The 22,782-nt window shown below is 34.8% G+C and overlaps 1 protein-coding gene across 1 annotated transcript; it reads right to left on the bottom strand.

Annotated features, from left to right (window-relative positions):
* Nucleotides 1-12,616: 12,616 nt before the first annotated feature.
* Nucleotides 12,617-13,624, bottom strand: LOC116891873 (olfactory receptor 14A2-like). The gene has a single exon (XM_032893273.1). The coding sequence runs from the start codon at nucleotides 13,622-13,624 to the stop codon at nucleotides 12,617-12,619; it is 1,008 nt and encodes a 335-aa protein (XP_032749164.1).
* Nucleotides 13,625-22,782: the final 9,158 nt, after the last annotated feature.

The following is a 22,782-nucleotide window of genomic DNA, read 5'->3' as shown; positions in this document are numbered from 1 at the left end:
GGTTAGGCTTACCTGACTCAGGATGATATTTTCTATTTCCACCCACTTGACTTCAAAATTCATGATAACCTTGTTTTAGTAGGTGAGTAGCATTCCATTGTGTAGATGAACCACATTATATTCATCCTTTCTTTATTTGATGGAAATGTAGATTGTTTTCCGTTTCTGAGTATTATGAATAAAGCCATTGTGAACATACTTAGTTGAATGAGTGTCCTAGTGGAGTAGTGGGGCACATTTAAGTATACCCCCAGAGTGGTATAGCTGGGTCTTGAGGTAGAACTATTTCCAATATTCAGAGAATCTGCCAAACTTATTTTCAGAGTGGTTATACAAATTTCTACTCCTACTAGCAGTAAAGTAGAATTCCCTTGATCTACATCATCACTAGCATGTGATGTTCCTTGGGTTCTTGATGTTAGTTACTCTTATAATTATAAGGTGGAATATCAGAGTCATTGTAATTTTTATTGCCTTGATGACTAAGGACATTGAATATTTCTTAAAGTGTTTGTTGACCATTAGAGATTCCTCTGTTGAAAACTCTGTCTAGCTCACTGACCCATTTTTTAGTTGGGTTATTTGTGTTACCAAGATCAAGTTTGTTGAGTTGTTTGTATATATTGAGTTCCCAACTTCACATTAAAAAAGCCATCATAAATAAAACAATCATGTACAGTATCTGGAGGTATCACCATCCTTGACTTAAAAAATGTACAACAGAGCTATAATAATAAAAACTGTATAGTATTTGCATAGAACAGAGAGGTTGATCAATGAAATTGATCCAAACACAGATAAATGAACCCAAACATCTATGGACACTTGAATTCTGAGAAGAAAGTCAAAACAATGAAAAAGAAGACAACCTTAAAATAAAAGAAGCGCTGCTGTAACTGGGATGTCTGCATGTAGAGCAATGCAATAAATTCTCACTGACCACCCTGAAGAAATCTCTAGTTTAAGTGGATCAAAGTCCTCATTGTAAAAAACTGATACTCTAAATCAATTAGAACAGAAATTGGTCAATGGCTTTGAACTCCTATGCATAGAAAACAGCTTCCAGAGAAGAATACCAATGGCTAAGACACTAAGAAATGTGACCTCATAAATCTACAAGGATGCTGTAATGGAAAGGACACCATCAATATGAAAAAAACAAGATCCTACAGATTGTAAAAGATATTAATCACTTTACATCTGACAGAGAGTTAATAGTCAAATGAGGACACTTGTAATGGAAAAGAACAGAAAACGGTACACTGATTTTTCATGTTATTCTCACAGAACACAAACATCTAGATAATCTCAGAATTATTCCATGTGTTTATTTGCTAAGGACAAAATATAAGTATCTACACTTGTCTTTGTAATGTCAGAACTACAGAACTTGCTCATTCCTTCTGAAGCACTGTAGCACTGAATGTTTCTTAGAAGTGTTAATAGAAATTAGTCTCTTGTGTAGAAATTTTGCTGCAATATCATCAGAATACACTTGACATCAGTATTCCTCAGACTGTAATTTATAGGATAAGTTCTGGAGGCAATACTGTGGGTAACACAGAAAACAGTCATTCTGTGATTGATAGTGCATCTGATGGTGGCTTCACATAGAAAAAGCAAGCAGTAGCAATAAAAACAGTGAAAATCATTAGGTGGGGAGGCATATGGCAAGTGCTTTGGACTTACCTTTAGTAATATGATTCATTAACACAGTGGGAAAATGTAAAAGTAAGAAATCACAACACAGATGAGACAAGACATGCCTGACAAACACCAATCCCAAGACTTGTTTAAATGACCCAAAAAAATTTAGGGCTTGGTGATATTCCTTAGTTCCTAGCTTGATTACCTGTTTTCTATGATACAGATTTCTCTTCCAGGTAGATGGGCATTTCTGCTCTTCAGGGTCCCAAGTTCAACACAACAGCCCTACCTGGATGAGCCTTGAGATGTAATAAATAAAATAAATTCTTTCCAAGTGCCTCCTGAGATCTCCAGGGTTTCCTTTGATTTCTTTATTGTTTCTACTTCCATTTTCTGAGAGACTGTTTGAGGTGTCTGTACCTTGAGTTCTACCTTCCCAAATGGGAGGAGGGGAGATGAGATTTTGCTTTGCTCATCTCTGCTGCTTCTGCCTAGGCTGACTGGAATGTTTCCAACCACCAAGTCAAGTCTTGTTTCTGAGTTAAGGTGGTTTCAAATAAGAAATAGGGGCGGTAAGATATGAGAGAGGCTAAAGGGTGAAACGTAGAGTTTGGATTTCACTAAAACAAAGAGTATGAATAGATGAAATCCTCAGTCAATAAAAAATACAAATCATTAAGACTATCTCTTTTTAGAAAATTTTTGAATGTGTAATCCATTGACATAAGTCTATGTAAAAGTAAATCAAACTTCTCTTTTTCCCTCTCTAATTAGTTAGTTTGGCTAATAAACAAAATTTCAAACAATATACTATAAAAAGTAATTGACTTACTTTCGAGTAAGAACATGAAATGTCCTGGAGATATGTCTTGGTTGATAAATGTTTTCTGGATAAGCGCAAGAATGTCCATATGGAACTGTAAAATTGCTATGAAAGGTAAATGAGATGGCATGCCCGTTGCCCAGTTAATGTGGGAAACGGAAAACGTTTATTCCTAGGGCATGATGTCCATTCAGGTTCTTCAAATATCAAATATATGCATTTCAGTTTCAGATAGACAAGTGGACTCAAAACACAAATGTGGGGAACTATAGATGACCTTTGGCCTACGTAGGGTCATATGCAGAATAAGAAGTAAACACACATACACAAAAAAACAAAGAATCTCTTTTTATTAACTGTCACGACCTACCTCGACCAGCAAGGAAGACATGACCAGAGGAGATCTTCTTCAAGCAGTTTATTCAGGAATGTTGATACAATCTTCTACCCGGGGGAATACCATACATCAGCTTAAGTACCCAATGCCAACCAACCCCAACGTGCCACATGGGGCTTGCCGATAGGCTGTCTCTATGCAGAAGCAACCAGGCCATGCAGGAACAGCCAAATAAGGACTTGTTTTTCACAAGGAGCGCTCACCATCGGGAGGGTGGAAGGCAGAAACTGGCGCCATCTTTGGGGCATGGGACTTCGCAGCTTCCTACAATTAACTATTTTACTGATTCATTCATTTTATATACCAATATTAATACCTTTCTCTACCAAGTCCCCACTCCAAGCACAACTCCTCCTCTCATCCCCTCCTCCCCTTCTTTTCTGGGAAGGGGATCCTCCCCTTAGGTATCATCACACTCTGGCACATGAAATCATTGCAGGACTAGGCATTTCCTCTTCTGCTGAGGCCAGACAAGGCAGCTCAGTTAGCAGACTATGACTCACAGACAGGCAACAGATTCAACAATAGTCCTCGCTCCAATTGTTGGGGAAGTGTGTGAAGACCAAGCTATACATCTATAATGTGTGTGTGTGTGTGTGTGTGTGTGTGTGTGTGTGTGTGTGTGTGTGTGTGTGTGTGTTGGGGGGGTTCTAGCCAAGTTTAGCTCTTTGGTTATTGGTCAGCCTCTGTAAGCCCTCATGGCTCAAGGTTATTTGACTTTGTTGGTCTTCCTAGGGCATCCCTATAACCTCTGCTACCTCAATCCTTCCGTAACTCTTCTATAAAACTCTAGGACTCCATCTAATGTTTGGGTGTAGTTCTCTGCATCACTTTCTTTAGGCTTCTAGGTGGATTCCGTCAGAGGACAATCCTGTCTGAAAGCATAACAGAGTATCATTTCTAGTGTCTTTGGTTATTTCCTTCCCATGGGATAGGTTTCAATTGGGGCCAGTCATTGTTTGGCTATTCCCTCTGATTCTGTTCCATCTTTGTCCCTACACATCTTATAGGCAGGCCAAATTTTGGGTCAAGTCTTTATAGGTGGGTTGCTTTCTTTATTACTATACTGGGAGCCTTGCTGGACTATAGGAGGTGGCTTGTTCAGGCTCTTACTCTCCTACTATTAGGGGTATCAAGTAGAGTCACTCCCATAGACTCTTTGGGTACTTCTCCCGTCCCATGTTTGTGGCAATCCTAAATATGACCCCTCCGCATCCCTGCTCACCACCATTTTTTATCCTCTCTTCACTATTTTCTCTACACAGGAATCACCTGCCTTGTTCTTCTCCCCCTTTCCTCTCCCACAAGTTCCCTCCCTCCATCTGTAACTGATCATTATTTTAATTATATTTCTGAGGAAGGTTCAAGCATTCCTCCTTGGGCTGTCCTTGTTATTTGTTTGGCTTTGTTGGGTCTCTGAATTGTAATGTGGTTATTCTTTACTTCATGGCTAATTTCTATGTAAAAATGAGTATATACAATGCATATCCTTTTGGATCTGAGTTACCTCACTCATATTTTCTATCTCCATCCACTGATTTCAAACTCATGATATCCTTATTTTAATAGGTGAGTAGTATGCCACTGTGTAAATGAATCTCATTTTGTTCATCCTTTCTTTAGTTGAGAGAAATGTAGATTGTTTCCAGGTTTTGGCTATTATGAATAACGCTGTTATGAACATACATAGTTGAGCAGGTGTCCTTGTGGAGTGGTGGGAAACCTTTTAAGTATATCCTCAGAATTGTATAGCTGGTTCTTGGTGTAAAACTATTTCCAATTTTCAGAGAATCTGCCAAACTGATTTGCAGAGTGGTTGTACAAATTTATACTCCAACAAGCAGTAAAGGAGTATTCCATTGTTCTACATCATCATTAGCATGGGCTGTCTCTTGAGTTCTTGATGTTAGCTTTGGTGGTAGGTATAAGGTGGAATCTCAGAGTCACTTTTATTTTTATTGCCTTGATGACTAAGGACATTGGACATTCTTAAGGTGTTTCTTGGCCATTAGAGATTCCTCTGTTGAAAACTCTATGTTTAGCTCAATGACCCAGTTTTAATTGGGTTATTTGGGATGTTGATGTCTACTTTCTTGAGTTATGTACATATTTTGAATTCTCAACTTCACATGAAAAAATATCCCATCATAACTAAAACAGTCCTGTATAATAAGGGAACTTTCGGAGGTATCACCATCATTGACTTCAAGCTGTAGAACAAAGTAGTAATAATAAAAACTGTATAGTAGTGGCACAGAAACAGAGAGGTTTGTCAGTGAAATTGTATGAAAGAAAGAGAAATAAACCCAAACACCCATAAACACCTGAGTTTTCAGAAAGAAATCAAAACCATGAATTTGGACAGAGAGAACATCATCAAAAATAGTGCTGTTCTAACTGGGATGCCTGCATGTAATAAAATGCCAGTAAATTCACATTGATCACCCTGAACAAAATTCAAGTCTAAGTGGATCTAAGACCTCATTGTAATACCCAATACTCTAAATCTATTAGAAGGGAAAGCGAGGAATATCTTTGAATCCTAAGCATAGGATACAACTACCAGAGAAGAACACCAGTGGCTCAGGCATTAAAGTTAAAAGTTATTAATTTGGACCTCATGAAACTAAAAATTAATTCTGTAAAGCAAAGGATACCATCAATAGAGCAAAAGAGTCTACAGATTCAAAAAGATATTTATACATTTTACATCTGACAGAGGGCCAATATCCAAATGAAAATAAATGTACCATAAGAAAACAGAAAATGGTATACTGACTTTTCATGTTGTTCTCATATAGCATAATTGTCTGAATTTAGACAATCAGAATTATCTTGAGTGTTTATTTACTCATGACAAAATATAAGTATCTACACTTGTTTTACTAATGTCAGAACACAAACTTTCTTGTACCTTGTGAAGCACTATAACACTGAAAATTACTGAGAAGTGTTAATAAAAGTTAGTCTCTTGTGTAAAATTTTGCTGCTACATCCTTAGAATATAGTTGACATCACTGTTCCTCACATTTTGAATTAAAGGAGAAGTGCTGGAGGTAACAGAGTGTGTAGCACGAAAAACTGCCTGGAGGTGATTGATGGTGCAACTGATGGTACACCTTCACAAAGAAAAAGTAAGCAGTAGCAATAACAACAGTGAAAATCATGAGGTAAGGAGACAGGTGGCAAATGCTTTGGACTTACCTTTATTAATAGGAATCATCATACTGTAGAAAAATGTAAAAGTAAGAAATCACAACACAGATGAAACAAGACATGCCTAGCAAACACCAATCCCATGATTTGTTTCAATGACCTCAAGTGTTTTAGAACAGGAAATCCTTAGTAATAAGGGAACATCACAGAGAAAGGGAAAACATTGCTACATAGCAATCACATGGCATTGCCAACAAGACAAATACTTCTCCAGGTGCAAATAAAGCAACTAAAACATCTGGAAAGTAGCATGGAACAATGGTAGACATTGTTGTGAATAAGAAGCTGAGAGCTCTACATCTCGATTGGGAGCCTGAGGGAAAAATATAGAGAGCCAATTTTCTTCCAATACTACCACCTACTCCAGTAAGGCCACATTTCATAGTAGTGCCTATGTCTATGGGGGTTTTATTCAAATCACCACATTCCACTAATGACCCTCATAGGCTTATAGCCATCTCATAATGCAAAATGCATTTCATCCATGTTTACTGCCATGACAGCAGTAGACTAAACCTCTGAGGCTGTAAGCCAGCCCCAGTTAAATGCTTTCCTTTCTGAGATTTGCAATGGTCATGGTGTCTCTTCACAGCAATAAAATCCTAGCTAAGATTCTGGATCATGGAGATTGGTACTACATGAGAAAATTTATTGTATGTTGATGCATTTTGGACGAAGTATGTTGTTAAGGGTGTGCTTTGAGACTTCAAATCATGGAAGGTCTCTCTTCTTACTTTTTGAGGATCCAAATATAGAACTCCCAGCTATTCCTCAAGCACCATGTTTGCTTGCATGCTGCCATGTTCCCTGCTACATGATTGACTTAAACTCTGAAACTGCAAAGAAGTCCTAAGTTGTCTACATCTATATCTATAACTATAGCTATCTCTCTATATATATCTATATCCATATCTATATCTATATCTATACCTATACCTATATCTATATCCACATCCTTATCCATATCATATCTATAGCTATACTATCAATCTATCAATCTAACCTATATACACACAGAGAGACACACAAACACACAGACACAGACACAGACACAGACACAGACACACACACACACACACACACACACACACAAACACACACACACACACATCTATATGTGCCTGGAAGTCACAACCCAGAATAGATATAGAATTGTTGTGATGAAGATATTTAGGATTGTAACAGGAAAAAAAGGCATCCAACAGGGAAAATTTCTACAGAACAAGGTACATTGATCTGTGAAGCTGCAAGTGTGATGAAAGTAATGATGAGCACATTAAATTTTAGGGTTTCAAAGAAAATCAGTGTGATAAACATCCCATATAGTGTCTATATCTCAGAGATATCAGAGAACCTCAGTAGAATAAATCTTGTTTCTGCAGTAATATGGGGCATACTTGATTTTCTTCACAATCAGCATTAATGAGTAGCAATTCATAATGTCTTAAATAACTACACTGATGTACAGAAATGCTGAACAGAGAAAAGTCAAGAAACTGTTTAATGTACTACTACATTTGTATAAAAATGTCATTTCTTTTTTTTTTCTCCCTTTCATATGCTTCCACTCTTTCTCTTCCTTTTATACATTCGCAGTATTTCTCTCTCTCTGTTTTTTCACACTGTTGGTGTTCACTGTCTTCTAACATCCCTCTCCCCACCAATCTGATTTATTTTTCCCCCTCTCTTTTTCCTAGACTCAAATTTCCTTAAAGGTCTGAACATGTTATATAAGTTTTCTAAAAGTGAGATATGAAACCTTGACTTGGTACTATTTTCAAATAACATCAGATTAGCATAAAAAATTGTCATATAAAATTGTCTTGTTTCATTTCTAGGATATTTTCATAAACAGTTTAGAAAAACATTCATTGTTTTTGCTAAGTTGTCTTTCCATTTATATACTAATGAATTGTCCTTTACTGGATATTGCATATATTAAAGTTAACTTTATAAACTATTTTAAAAGTTTGGATAAGAGAAGCATTGTAGACAATTAAAAAGATAAGTATAAAAAGAACTTTGATATGATCATTATGTCATTTACAGATGTATCTAAGAAGAATCTCATGTACACTTAATATACATCAATATTCATAAACAATGGATGCAAAAGAAAGTAAAATGAAGAAAAATTAAAATTTTGAATTTATTTTCATCCTGTACATTAAGCTTGCATTTGTGTAATATGGCTATGAGCAGTAGCTTCCAAACTTCTTAATCTGCAACACATTAAAAAATTTCCGTATGTGGTGGGGACCCTATCCATAACATTTTCATTGATTCTTTATAACTGTAAATATGCTACTGTTGTGAATTATAATATAAATATTTTTGAATATAGAAGCTTGGCAAAGTGGTTGGAAACAACAGGTTGAGAACCATTGACTCTACATTTGGGCAACAGAAGTTGGTCCTATTGAGTGAACATTTGTGTTAGCTCTTTTCTTAACAGGTTTCATTAAAAAAATTTAGGAAAGTATAACCATGACTTAGACACTTAAAACCACTGCAAAAACACAATGCAAAGCTAATGGAAGATAAAATCTTAATATATCTCCAGTTATTTCCTTTGCGATTGATTGTCTTAAACTTTTTGATTAATTTTCTTCAACTCTGAGGGCAATCATGGGCTCTACCTCAATTCATCCAGTAATAATCTCCTTCCCAGGCTGAAGAAAGATGAATTTACCAAGGTATTTCCAATTTTATTACTTCTGTCTTTTAAATAATCTGTTACAGATATTGGGTAATCACTAAGAAATCTTTATTTTTTGGATAAGCATTGCTTGAATAGTAGAGGTTTGTAGGCAGATGATTCACTGATGAGGCAGATGCCATGAAAAGAAGTGACTATCAACTATAGAACAAATTTCCCCTCTTCCAAATGATACATCTGACTTGTAAATACACTGAAAGTAAATAAAGGTAATTTATTTTAACATTTCTCTTTACAATAAACAAGTATTGCACTTTAAGTAGGCAACTCCAATTACCATCACATTGCTAATATTAATCAGAATGTAGTGAAAAATCAACAGTTTGAGCCAGAATTATAATTATGGAAATTATTGTGCTCTTCTTTTGTTTAATCTTGGTGTCCTTGTTAATATTTCTGAACATATTTCTCTCCATTACAATTTTATTTACTAAATTTCTCTTCAATATTTTACTGTTCTTTTTTCTATTTGATTTATATAAATATTAACTATTATGTTTCTTGTTGATTTATTTACCTATTTTTACTTTGCTGTTAATTACTATAGCCAGAATATCTTTGTTATGGGATTTCTTTAAAGTAACTCTAAAAACATATCCCATTTTTTCCTTGACTATTTTTCTTTAACATGTCACATTGTTTTAAAATCACTTTTTGCATATTTTCAGCATTAAAAGTTTATTGTGGGTTACTAGATTACATTCATTTTAGTTATCTTTTCTTGAAAACAAATCTCTTCTCCGTGTGTACAGGCCTTAACATAAGCCTGTGGGTGTGTATTTGTGTGTGTGTATTTGTGTGTGTGTGTGTGTGTGTGTGTGTGTGTGTTTGTGTGTGTTATATTGACTGAGTAATATAAAATAATGAAGAGATTATTACAGAAATTTATTCTCCAGTTGAGGAGTCAAAGATAATTATGAACAAATATTCTACTAACAACAAAATATTCTTCATATTAGATGATTTGGGGCATTAAAAGACCTTGGTATAGAGGTCAGTCAGTTGATAATTTCAAGTCTTAAGCTTTCAAAGGAAGAATATATAGGACAAAAAATCTTTGGACATGGCATTTTATAAATACACCTTGAATGAGATATGAAAATGGATACCATTTTTATATTTTCAGAGAACTGTCTGGATACACAAGAAGAATGTGTGGTAGAGGGCTAAGATCCAGGATTTTTGCTAGGCTATACCTACTATATGCATAAAGAAAACTAACAGGAAACATAAGGTGAATAAATCACTGTTAAATTACATTGCATTCAATATCATACCAAATTTTCTCCACATTTCTAATATTTTAAATATTGTTTTAGACAATGTATTTTAACATTAACCAATGGAAATTTAAAAGTTGAGCCTTAGAACAATTCAGGTTCTTCATGTTCCTAGAAAGAGTTACTCATCAGATATATATATAGGGAGATTTTCTAGCAGGTAGTCTTGAGGAGGGAAATGTTTTTATATACATTAAAGCTTAATGCACCTGTAGATTACCTAAAAGGAAAATAGGATATGTTGTCCACTTTGGAAACAGAAAATATAACATATTGTTACATTTTTAAGGTTTTGAGAAAACTCAGTTCGGAGCTAAATTGTTATGCTTTCTTATCAGGATAATACAAGTATAAACAGTGAGAAAAATATTTTACCCTTTTATAATCTTGCATGGTGATTTATTCAAAACTTTGCATAGTCAATATGTCTCTAACAGATTTTTTAAGTCATATGGCTACTCCCTTAATGGCCCTAATGACAATCTTTCTGGATAGTTTTATGAAGACTCCATGTCTTTAGACAGTTTTACAATTATTAGTCCTTTCTACACACTATATTAGTCAGCCAATTGTAATTAGACTGTGATATATCATGAAAAACATGCTCATATCTTGCAGAAACAGAATAATTATGTATTATATCAATTATATAGTGCATTATAACTGGAGACATCATAGTTTAAAAATAAACATGATACAAAATACAAAATTAGAAACTCTGAAAAAGACTCCTGTAAGACATCTATTATTAATCACTTTCTTCCCGGCTGTTTTAAAATACATAGAAAAAAGTCAACAAGAGAAACAAATTCTTGATTCTAGCCCATTTTTGCAGATATAGTCCAAATAACAAAGAAAGCTTAATTGAAGGATCATGTAAGAGCTGGTCACAGTGTGTCTACAGTCAGAAAGTAGAAAATGAAATTATCACATTCTAATGGTACTCTGTTCAGCTTCTTCTTTTTCTTTTCTAAGCAGGTTGCCAAATCAGAAAAGAATGTTACCTACAGTCAGGGTACATCTTCCTGTTAGGCACAATCCATTCCAGAAAGCCCCTAAAAGGCATATCTATACTAAAAACCTATTTTTCTTAGTTGCTCGCATAATTCAAGAGACATTTAAAAAACATTAGCCATATCATATCATTCTTTTCTTCAACTCGATATTTAAATGCATCACTTTAAAACATAACATTACAAAAATGTGTATAGTACATCTCTAAAAGATTCTAAAGTCTTAACACTTTTAACACAACATTGTACAAATGTCTGTGGTGCCTTGGACAGATGAGTCATTTGTTAGGAACAGGTACAGATCTTGCTGAGGTTGAAGGTTTTGTTTCCAGCAAGCACATTGAGTTATCCAGAATTACCCATCATTTTTGCACATATGAACTGTTCTGGCTTTTGATGTCATCCTCCTTCACATGTACTCACTACCTCAAGTACATACAATGACAAAATGTAAAATAAAATAAAAAGTTCTTAAGTTCATGATTCAATTTTGTCTTGAAACGCAAGGAGTATGTTAGATCTTTAAAAAAAAAGTACTTCAGATGTTCAGTGGCACCCAGCAAATCTTTGCATTCTAAAAACAGTAACAAGTGAACAACAAGGACAGATGAAGTCAAATGCAGAAGGGGAAAGTTGTGAAAAATTTAGCTTTTTGTCTAGGGTTTGAGATTTATCATGGGATCATCTGCATTCCAGTACCATTAGCCCAGCATCCCACTCAGCCTGTTCTGCAGATTTATCTCAGGTGACGCTGTACCTGCAAGCCTCCTTCTTAATGTATGAAAGTCAGATAGCTTCACAGGTGAGATAGCTTTCCTCACTCTTTATATATGTTACATATACAATTGTAAATTAATGTAATGTGTGAAAGGATCTTGTGTTTTTGAAAGTCTTTAGAATTTGTAGGGTTATTTAGACACATTACTTATACTTGTAATACTTCTTACTCTCATGTATACATAATATTTCTAATCAAGAGAAAGTGCAGAAAAACATACTCACAAATGTCCAACTCTCCAGTGTCTCTTAGATAATAGGCTGAACCTGGGTGGTCAATATTGTCTTTTAGAATCTGGCTTCTATGATCTTGTTCCATGTTTGTCTTTTCCTCCAGAATTTGATACTTCCTTAAAAATTGAGCCTATTTCAATCTAGGCCTAATGTGTTGCTTCTTTCCTATTCTTTCTAATTATTAGAAAAATTAGCACAAAAATTTCATGTGAATTAAATTTGACTGTATACATGCTTCATCTCAAACATATTGTTCTAATTGTTGCTTTGTATTGTTTTAAAGGAAGTAGATGGGTTATCAAATGACGAAATATTCATTCAGCTTTACCAAAAAGCAAAAATTAGCAATTCTTTAGAAAGATATATTTCCCAAATGAGAACAGCTATATCATATAAGAGAATGAACTGGTATTGTAAGTTTATAGGTTAGTCTGATTCTTTGATCATATTAACCTTCATCTATGTATTTATTTTCTCAGGGCAAATATGAGTATCTACATTATTTGAGAGTCAATAATTATAAAACTTGTTTGTAAAATGTGAGCCGCTACACTGTGGACAGATACTTTGAACTGTTAGGTGAAGTAACCTCCTTGGGCAAAGATTTTGTTGCAAACGCCTCAAAGCACACTTGATATCTGTATTTCTCAGGCTATAAATCACAGGATTAAGTGATGGAGGCAACACAATGTACAGCACAGAAAACACTCTATCTGCAATTGATGCTGTATTTGACGGTGGCTTCAGATAGTCAAAGCAAGCTGTAGCAATGAAAACACTGAAAACGGTGAGGTGGGGAAGGCAGGTGGCAAATGCTTTGGACTGACCCTTAGTGGTACGAATCTTCAGTACAGTGGAGAATATGTAAAAGTAAGAGATCACAACACAGATGAAACAAGATATGCCCAGACAGACACCAATTCCAAGACTTGTGTAAATGACAACAAGTGTGTCAGAGCAAGAAATCCTTAATAATGAGGGAACATCACAGAAAAACTGTGGGATCACACAGGAGCCACAGAAGGGCATGGAAAATGTGCAAGCTGTGTATAAAGTTCCAAAGAGTACCCCAGTAGCCCAGGAAATACCTGCCATCAGCACACAGTTACTGCGACTCATGATGGCCTCATAATGTAGAGGAGAACAGATGGCAATATAGCGGTCATATGACATTGCTGTTAGGACAAATAAGTCCCCAGATGCAAAAGATGTCATTAAAAGTACTTGTAGGGCACAACCAAGAATAGAAATTGAATTATTCTGAGTTATGCTATTGATAAAGAAATTTGGGATTGGAACAGAAATAAAAAGGACATCCAACAGGGACAAATTCTTTAAGAAAAAGTACATGGGCGTTTGGAGTTTCAGATCCAGGGTGATGAGAGTGATGATGAGGAAGTTACTCATTATGACTGCTAGGTACATTACCAGGAAAAACAGCCCACATACAGTCTGTAGCTCAGGAACATCCGAGAATCCCATAAGGATGAACCCTGTAATTCTAGTGACATTGGGCATGCTAGGATCTTCCACTGCCTGTAGGTATGAGAAGTAAACAAAAATCAATCATTAATGTACAGAAATGCTCAGTGGAAATGGAGCCAGGACACTACATAGATACTACCACATTGTTATAGCCCTCATTTTATCTTTCTATAAGGTCCTACTTTTACTGGATAAGTAAGTTGTACTAATTTACCATTTGTAATTATTGTACCATGTTTTGTTATAAATTTTTAGAAAAATTATTATTTGTATATCATCCTTTCTTAATAGAATTTACTTTTTCCTTGAAATTGCAGTCATTCTGTGGGGAAAACCTTCAAGTCTCTCCTTACACTACTTTATCTCCTTTGTGTTAATCTTGGTTCAGATTACTGCTATGTTTCATATAGCTAGACTTATCTTTAAACAAGGATTTGCCTTATGTTAGTAAGAATCTTCTTGTACTTGCAATATTTTCAAAATATTGCCAACTGCCACATTTGTTCATGTTATCTGAACCCTTTGAGTAGAACCTGGATTCTTTCATTGTTGACTAAATCTTACTGGCACAAAATATTCTTTCACATATATTCTTCAGTAATGAGCCTATGCCCCTTAACAGGAATGATCATTTCCTAGGTACCAATTTGGCTTCTTCTACCTTAGTTATCTAAAAAATTAAACACATTGTGGTTCAAATGATCATTCTAATTCATAGCAGAAACAGTTTTCTCTAGATATATCTCTATTCGCTCTTTTCAATATTAATCTTTAAGATCCAGTATGTTCAGAACAGAGATAATAGTCAAAAAAGTCACAGTTTTTCCAGGAATGTAATAATCTATGACTTTTTCCTCCTCCTTTCAAATACATTGATAAAAGTTTATATTTATCAAGTTCCTTTCTTGACAGTTAGAGTTGTTTTTTATTTGCTTTCTTTGATGATTAAACACTTCTAACTTGCAGGAACACTCAAAAAACCAAGCTTCTGTGCCATAAGATTTCCATAAGAAAACAATTTAACTTCCCTTGCTTAAGAAAATAAAACTATTCATCACAGTAAGTTTGTATGTAAAATAGGCATGTGATGTAATTGTAAACTCTCTGCCATATTTATATTATATATTATAATATATATAAATAAATATCTCTGTCATCATGGATATAAACAAGATAAAGTAAGCATAGATTTGTTGTCTAACATTTATATCACCTTAAATTTATAAAATCCTAAAGTATTGAAGATACCAATGAGTTTGCTAATAGATGAGAGTTAAAACCTCCTTAGAAATGGGAGAGATGGACATCCCCAGTGAAGAGGGTTGGTGTGTGTGTGTGTGTGTGTGTGTGTGTGTGTGTGTGTGTGTGTGTGTGTAAAATCATAAATCTGCTTCTTCTAGGTAAATATTTTATCCTGCTTCCAGGATAAAAACTCTGTGTCTAATTGTTTATTACTAAATGCCTAGGCCATAAACTTTGGCTCATTCCTTGGCTAACTCATATTTTTTTTTTTTCTTGTTTTTCTTTTTTCTTTTTTTTTTTTTTTTTCAGATCTGGGGACCAAACCCAGGACCTTGTGCTTGCTAGGTAAGCTCTCTACCACTGAGCTAAATCCCCAATGCCTACTCATAATTTTTTTAACCCATTCAAACTACTCTGTGTCTATCACTTAGTTACCTCTTTCTCAGTTCCAGGCTTCTTCTTTGGGTTCTCCCTCAGGATCTCCAGCATCTCCTTTGAATATATTTCAAATCAGCTTGCATCTCCTTTTATCCTCTCAACAATTCTCAGAATCCCCTGTCTTTCTGCCAGTATCCCACCTCCTATTTTCTATCTCAGCCCATTAGAAGTCGGCTTTTATTTTGTTGTCAGATGATGCTTATAAGAGAGTCTCTCTACATGTGTATACATGTACACATATGCACACACATGCTTGTAATATCTTATTAAACCAAAACAACAAGAGAAATGAGGGGGAAGGTATATGGTGTGGGGGTTAGAGTGATGTAAGGAAATGGAGTATTTTAATTATATCATATACTCAAAAATGCCTTTTAAAAGCAAAACAGAAAAAAGAAAAGAAAAATACGTAAGTGGCTGTAGCCTTGGCTCAGGAGATGAAAACATGTTTTGCTCTTGGAAAAAAAATGTGAGTTTATTTTCCAAGCAACGTGATAGCTCACAATTGTCTGTGTCTCCAGTTCCACCTATTTCTAGATTTTATAGGTAAAAGACATTTACAATGTACACACATATAAATGAATAAAAAATAAAAAACACATGAAATTAAAATAAGAAATATGTCTTCAGGAAAGAAAAGATCTAAATTAGGAAAATTTTTGAGTCACTCACGTACATACATTTGTACATGTAAGCATTTCTGTATGTTTTTTCTGTGAAGGAACCTTGAGAGACCACCATATCAATATACTTCCTCCAATGTGCCTTCATATTTCTCTTGAACATATTATGTTATGACAATGTTGTAGTAAGATCCAACATATGTTGACATCCTGTATACATTCAATCTATATCCTGTAAGTACATTACTGGTTACTACATTTAGGCATTGATTCACTCTTTATTAAATTGGATAAAATGTTACATATGTATTTATATATTATATATACATATAGATATATGGAACTTAAAATCATTGTTTTGGAGCAGAATATTATAGTATTTTATTAACAGAAATTTGAAATATGTATTTGACATTAATTCAGATTGTTCAAATACCTGGAACATGGATTAGTCATCAGACATGTGTAGAAAGGACTTCCAAGAGATCCAATTGAGGAGAAAAAAATTTCGTACACATTAACACTTAAGATTATTGAATGATCATATAAAAGTTGAAAAACTTTGTAATCATGACATGTAGTTACAATTTCGGCCTCTGATAAGATTCAAAATACTTGCTAAAGTTTAACCATTTCTTAGCATAGAATAAATCAAATACACATAAGAAAATCATTCATCATGTTTTAAATTTTGTTTAAATTTCCTTTGAAACACTGTGTAATCCAAAGTTGTCTAACAGATCTTTTTAAGGCCTTCGGCTACAAGCTTAATACTCCCCAAAGAAAAATCCTTTTTAATAGCCTTTCTTATTATTTACTTTTCTCTTAAGACAATTAGTGTTACAATAATTGGCACTTTCTGTAGGAAGGACTGATCATTCCCCAGAAAACACATAGAAAACTTCATGAAGAAATTGGCTCATACCTTCCCCAGGAACATGTTAAACTAAATACATATTATTTGGCTTATGAACATAGGAATATATTTTGGCAGAAAAGACATGTTATCAGTTGTAAGGGTCACATTCAGCCTGAAATTGCAAAGCAGAGAAGACACATGCCAAGACAAGGCTGATGCTCTCCGCACCCTTTCTTCTTTATTCAATTAAAAGTCACATTCAAGATAATTGTAACATCTTCCACTCAAAATGCACTTCCTGGTTCATTTGGTCTTATTGAGAGACCATCATGAATATGTCAAGAAGTTTATTTCTAATGTCATTCTATATCACATGCATTTGAAATTACTGTTAACCTCTGATAGTTTCATCCTTTGCCTACTTGATATTCATATGTATAATGTTTATACAGTATCATGCCACTCCTGATGTCTAAACTTTCATATTCATTACTCAATGTAAATTTCATTTTCTCTTTTAAGGTTGATAAAATTTTAACAGCACCATTAATCTTCAGAGTCTTCTCTTCAAATTTCTTTTAAAATTTTAGTTGACGCACCAACCTGGAATCTTTATAAAATCAAAAGATAAATTACAAATATTAAGTAAACAACAGCACAGTATAGGTGTTTCCACTGCAAAGATGAAAGGGATGGCAGTACATCACACACACACACACACACACACACACACACACACACACACACACACACACACACAAAACTATAATGTCAAAGAATCATCAAATGTTACTGCAGCTCCATATCTGATATTTGGGACTAATGAAACACAGACATTTGGTGGGGCTGTTTTAGCAGCAAAATTTTGTGTACAGAGGGAGAATCTGGCTGTGTCCATGTGAACTGAACTCTTGAGTGGGACTGAATTCAGAGAAATGTGCTAAATTGTTCGATGGAGAAAAAATCAGTACAATATAAAATTAAGGCTGCACATTGTTATTTATAATCCTATCAACTGATGTTTGTAATTGAAATACAAATTTAAAAATGAATGTATAGCTTCTGTAACAAAGGACATGAGTAATGTTAATGATGTAGAGAAGTGAGTGAAGAGAAAGCAATCTGTAGTTACTTTATAAAATAAGTGAAACTAATTAGAAACTTCATGCTTTGCACTGATACAATAGAAAATGTACCTAGAAAACCAATTCCTATTTATCAACAGTTATATTTTACAAACATTCAGATTTATTTAAAACTATGTGTGATGTGGTTGAGAATGCAACTAAGAGATACAGCTTCAAAGCAGTCACTTAGAGAGTATTTTTTCAGGTACCATTTACACAGGTTCCATTTCAACACATTATCAAGGGCAGATAAGGCCAGGTTATATCTCAGGTTTGTGGAATAATTGAACGCTTAATTTAAAAGCATGCAAAATATCAGTGTTTTGGACTGAGGAGGTATACCAAGTTCAAGAACATCAATGATGTCATGCATGAGTGTCAGGATTGGGTTACGTTATCATAGCCCTGGGAGGACATTTTACAAAGTCATGAAGATAAAGCCCAAGTTACAGTGGAGATTCTAAGACACTGGATATGCCAACACAGTGAGATGTTTGCCCAAGAATCCCTTAGTAGCCAGTGTGAAGCTACTCTTAGAGAGATATATTTGCCAAAAGTACAAAATGTGGTTTTCTGGAACCTCCAAACCTCATGGAGTTCTAAGGATGCCACGGAAGTGCTCCAGATCTATACATTGAGCTGATTGATTTGGTGTTTTCCCTGTTTGGGTTTTGAGGTCTTTTTTTCGTTTTTGTTTTTGTTTTCATTTTTGTACTTTTTTGTCCTGTCTACCATTGTTTGTCTCCTTTCCCAGTTTTAAAAATGGGAATGGTTATCCTGAATGATAGTTTGTTTATGAGTAATATATTTTTAATTTACAAGTATTCATATTAGAGACTTTCTGGGATTTGGAACATGTTAAAATTGTTGAGATTTGAGGGTTTTTATAAACGGGTTTAATGTATTTTGTATTTAGATGACTGTTGAATTGTAGCACACCTGCCGCTATCATGTAAGCAACAGTAATGCCATCAAACTCAGCATGTAGCACAACCACTTGCAAATATAAAAACAAGCACCTAATTATCAAACTTCTTATTCAAGGAAAGCATATATTTTTTTTGGATTCTGTAGTTCTGGCTAACTGTCCTTTTTAACTAAAAGTATGCCCATCCGGAATATGGTATTTGTGCTTAAAAGATCACCCTCGATATAGATAAGGCCTATACTGGGGTTCAGAATACTCAATATAGTCTCTAAATAACCAATAAATAATTTTTCTTGACTTAAATCTGTGTACAGATTCTCTTCTCTGGTGGATTCCCCAACAAATTTCTGAAGGCTGCAGTGAAATCCCAAGAAAAAACCTCAAGTTATCTGGGCTCTCAGGGCCACAGATAGTGGGAAAGAATGCTGGGATCAGGGGCTTCAAGGAGTGCACAACCTCAAACCTGTATCCTAGGGGTGAAAAAGATAGTAATGTTGCCTGTTCTGCCATCTGTGAAGATAAATTCTCACCGATCTACTCATCCAAGGTCCACAAAACTTTCTGATTTGCTCCGATCAAGGTAGAGTTAGATATAAGTAGACTGGAGAACTGACGTGGGATGTCTCAGCCAGATGACAAGGATATGCTCAAGTGTATCCAAAACAGAGAGCCCTTACCTGTGCAGGGATATGCAAGAGAACTCAACACCCAGAGAAAATAGGAAAACTACACTTTTTGACATGCAGTCTGCCAAGGAAGTCTGTGAATATTAGATAGTCTTTAAAAATATTTTCCAGATGCGTAGAAATAGTTACAACTAAAATCCTCAAATAGTAGCCAAAAAATTCTTCAGGAACTGGTCTCATTACTTGACCTCTCTCTACAATGGGGTCCAACAATTGCCTGATGTTTATAACCCAAACTTTTCTATTAGTAAGTGAAGATATAGGCATAGATAAAAAATTTCATTGTGTACACAATTCTCAGAATTCTGGGAAAAACTCTTATTACGGTCCAGTGAATGATACATGGACCTCCTTCTTTTGCATTGCCTCATACTTAGTGTGCTTCATATAGGGATGGATTTATCCACTATGAAATTATGATGGAAAACCTTCTTCATTCCTTTCATAGATCTTAGACATAAATTTGTTAGAAATGTCCAATCATTCCTTTCTTACATTAGTATTTGTCCTCCAGTCTTCCATAAAGACTATTCACTGGACTATCGAAGAGACTCAGTCAACAACTAAGTCCATCATCAGTTTTCTTTGTTTGAGCCCACAGAAACCAACTTGTGAAAGATCCTCCTATGTCCATTAAAATATGGAGAAACATGCTGTTAAATATTTTTTATTTTTAAAAATATTTGAGTGTGATTTCTAATTTATATTTTGATGAAAATTTTATAAATCTTCAAAAACAAAGAAAAGAAATTGAAAGACATACATAGGTTTTTATAAATTCATGAAACTAAAGTTGACATTTGCATTTGAATGTAGATATTGAAGAGAGCACTTTGCTTTTGTCTCTATGTTGTGATAGTTAATGGATACTCAAAGTATTGCATTTTTGTTTCAATACTTTGGAATCAAATTTTACTTTTTGAAGAGGATGGTTACTGTTGTATTCTCTTTTGATCTCTCATAGATTACTATATGATCTTGAAGAGAAGAAAGAATGGGAGATTTAATATGTGGTTCTTTTAGGTTGTGAAAATTACAGACAATTATATCCTGAGCTCCATACAGGTGCCAGATATATTACTTCAGATGATGGAAATTATCTGTATATTTCCTGCAGTGTTTCATTATCTAAATTATCATGTCCACACACTATCAGGTGACTCAGGTGACACACTGTCCAGTCTTTCAACCTGTGTCTAATGCTGAATTTTAACTGGGTCCATTCTTACTCATCCTATGGAAACCATTACCTATCTAAATTACATCTGGGCATTTTGTGCCAATTAAGAGCTGTGTTCTAAGAGTCTTTGTACTCAAGGGGATGCAAATGACATACATAAAAGACAAAACGAGTAATGGCATTTTAAAAGGCAAGACTGGTATTTTGCTATAATGAAGACTTATACACTCCATTATAGACAGTAATATTTAACCAAAGTATCTATGATTTTGCATATTTTAAATTTAACAACACTTCATTCTCACTTTTGAGTGAAGAGGAATGCCTGGGTAAGTGTACTGACATATGGTTGTTACCTTGGCCTTCCCCTCTTATTTATAGGGGAATTTTCCAACCACCCTTTCTTCAGTGTGAAATATTTAAGAAGAAAATGAAAAAGGAATTCCATCCACAAGTATGGAATATTTAGGAAAAAAATGCATTCCATATATTTCACATGAGACACATCCAGTAATTTTCTTAAGAGAATCTGTGAAGACAAAAATCTATTACTTTAAGAAAAAAGCAATCACAGAAAAATCTTGATATTTTATTGAAATTCCCTTTTATGGGTAACAGCAGTATCATGGAGTATGCTACAATATAGGGTCATACATAAATTATAAATTATAAAATTATAAAAGTTGTTTATTTTCTTTCTGTGCCACTTGACTAACACTTCATACTCTCAAATATTTTTCCTATATGCCATAGTTACAAAATTGTACATTGTTATATACACAAATTCATTTTATATTTTAAAGATAATATTGTATTATATAATATTAATACATTTATATATTGCACATCAAAAGTAGATACATATTGCATTATAAAAATTATATAAATATGCTTTCATAACATTTTGAAAGATTTATTTATTTGTTTTAGTTTTTGAAATTTTAATAAAAGTATGTTATTTTTAGATTCCTTTTCTTAGTTACAAACTGTCCCATATACTCTCTTTGATGTTATTCAATTTCATAATGTTTTTTTTTTTTTTTTGGTTCTTTTTTTTCGGAGCTGGGGACCGAACCCAGGACCTTGCGCTTCCTAGGCAAGCGCTCTACCACTGAGCTAAATCCCCAACCCCCATAATCTTTTTTATTAATAGATGTTACACTGAAATACACACACACACACACACACACACACACACACACACACACACACACACACACAAACTCTAGAAGTAGCTTGAGCTAGCTGTTCAATATCCCATGGGGTTTAAACACAATACCACCTTATACTTTTTGCAAAATTGGTGTTGCATAGTCATCCCAAAATGACCATCACAGACCATTGTGAAATAATGCTCTCTGTAGGTGATGACTACCCTTCCTTTTCTGTAGCATACTGCAGATATAATTAAAATGTGGTGGATGCCGCTTCCTGATCTGATGACCTGTTACCCATTCTGAATTGCCACCCTACATGGCTGATACAGGTGACTCTGAACATATCACTCGGTTTCCAAACACCTGTAAGGCAGTTCATGTACTAATAAAAATCTGTATTTAGTGTCGTTTTTACTATAATCAGAAATATGTTTGTAGCTGTAAATATTTTTTAATCTTTATTAACTTGAGTATTTCTTATTTACATTTCGATTGTTATTCCCCTTCCCGGTTTCCAGGCCAACATCCCCCTAACCCGTTCCCCTCCCCTTCTAGATGGGCTTCCCCTCCCCATCTTCCCCCCATTACCGCCCACCCCCCTACAATCACGTTCACTGGGGGTTTAGTCTTGGCAGGACCAAGGGTTTTCCCTTCTACTAGTGTTCTTACTAGGCTTTTCATTGCTATCTATGACATTGGAGCCCAGGGTCAGTCCATGTGTAGTCTTTGGGTAGTGGCTTAGTCCCTGGAAGCTCTGGTTGGTTGTTCATATGGGGTCTCGAGCCCCTTCAAACTCTTCCAGACCTTTCTCTGATTCCTTCAACGGGGGTCCCGATCTCAGTTCAGTGGTGTGCTGCTGGCATTCGCCTATATAATTTGCCATATTCTGGCTGTGTCTTCAGGAGAAATCTACATCTGGTTCCTGTCAGCCTGCACTTATTTGCTTCATCC

Source organism: Rattus rattus, chromosome 2, assembly GCF_011064425.1.
Source record: "Rattus rattus isolate New Zealand chromosome 2, Rrattus_CSIRO_v1, whole genome shotgun sequence".
Taxonomy (NCBI): domain Eukaryota; kingdom Metazoa; phylum Chordata; class Mammalia; order Rodentia; family Muridae; genus Rattus; species Rattus rattus.
The sequence above is the reverse complement of the archived record's forward strand: the minus strand, read 5'-3'. Positions and strand labels throughout refer to the sequence as shown.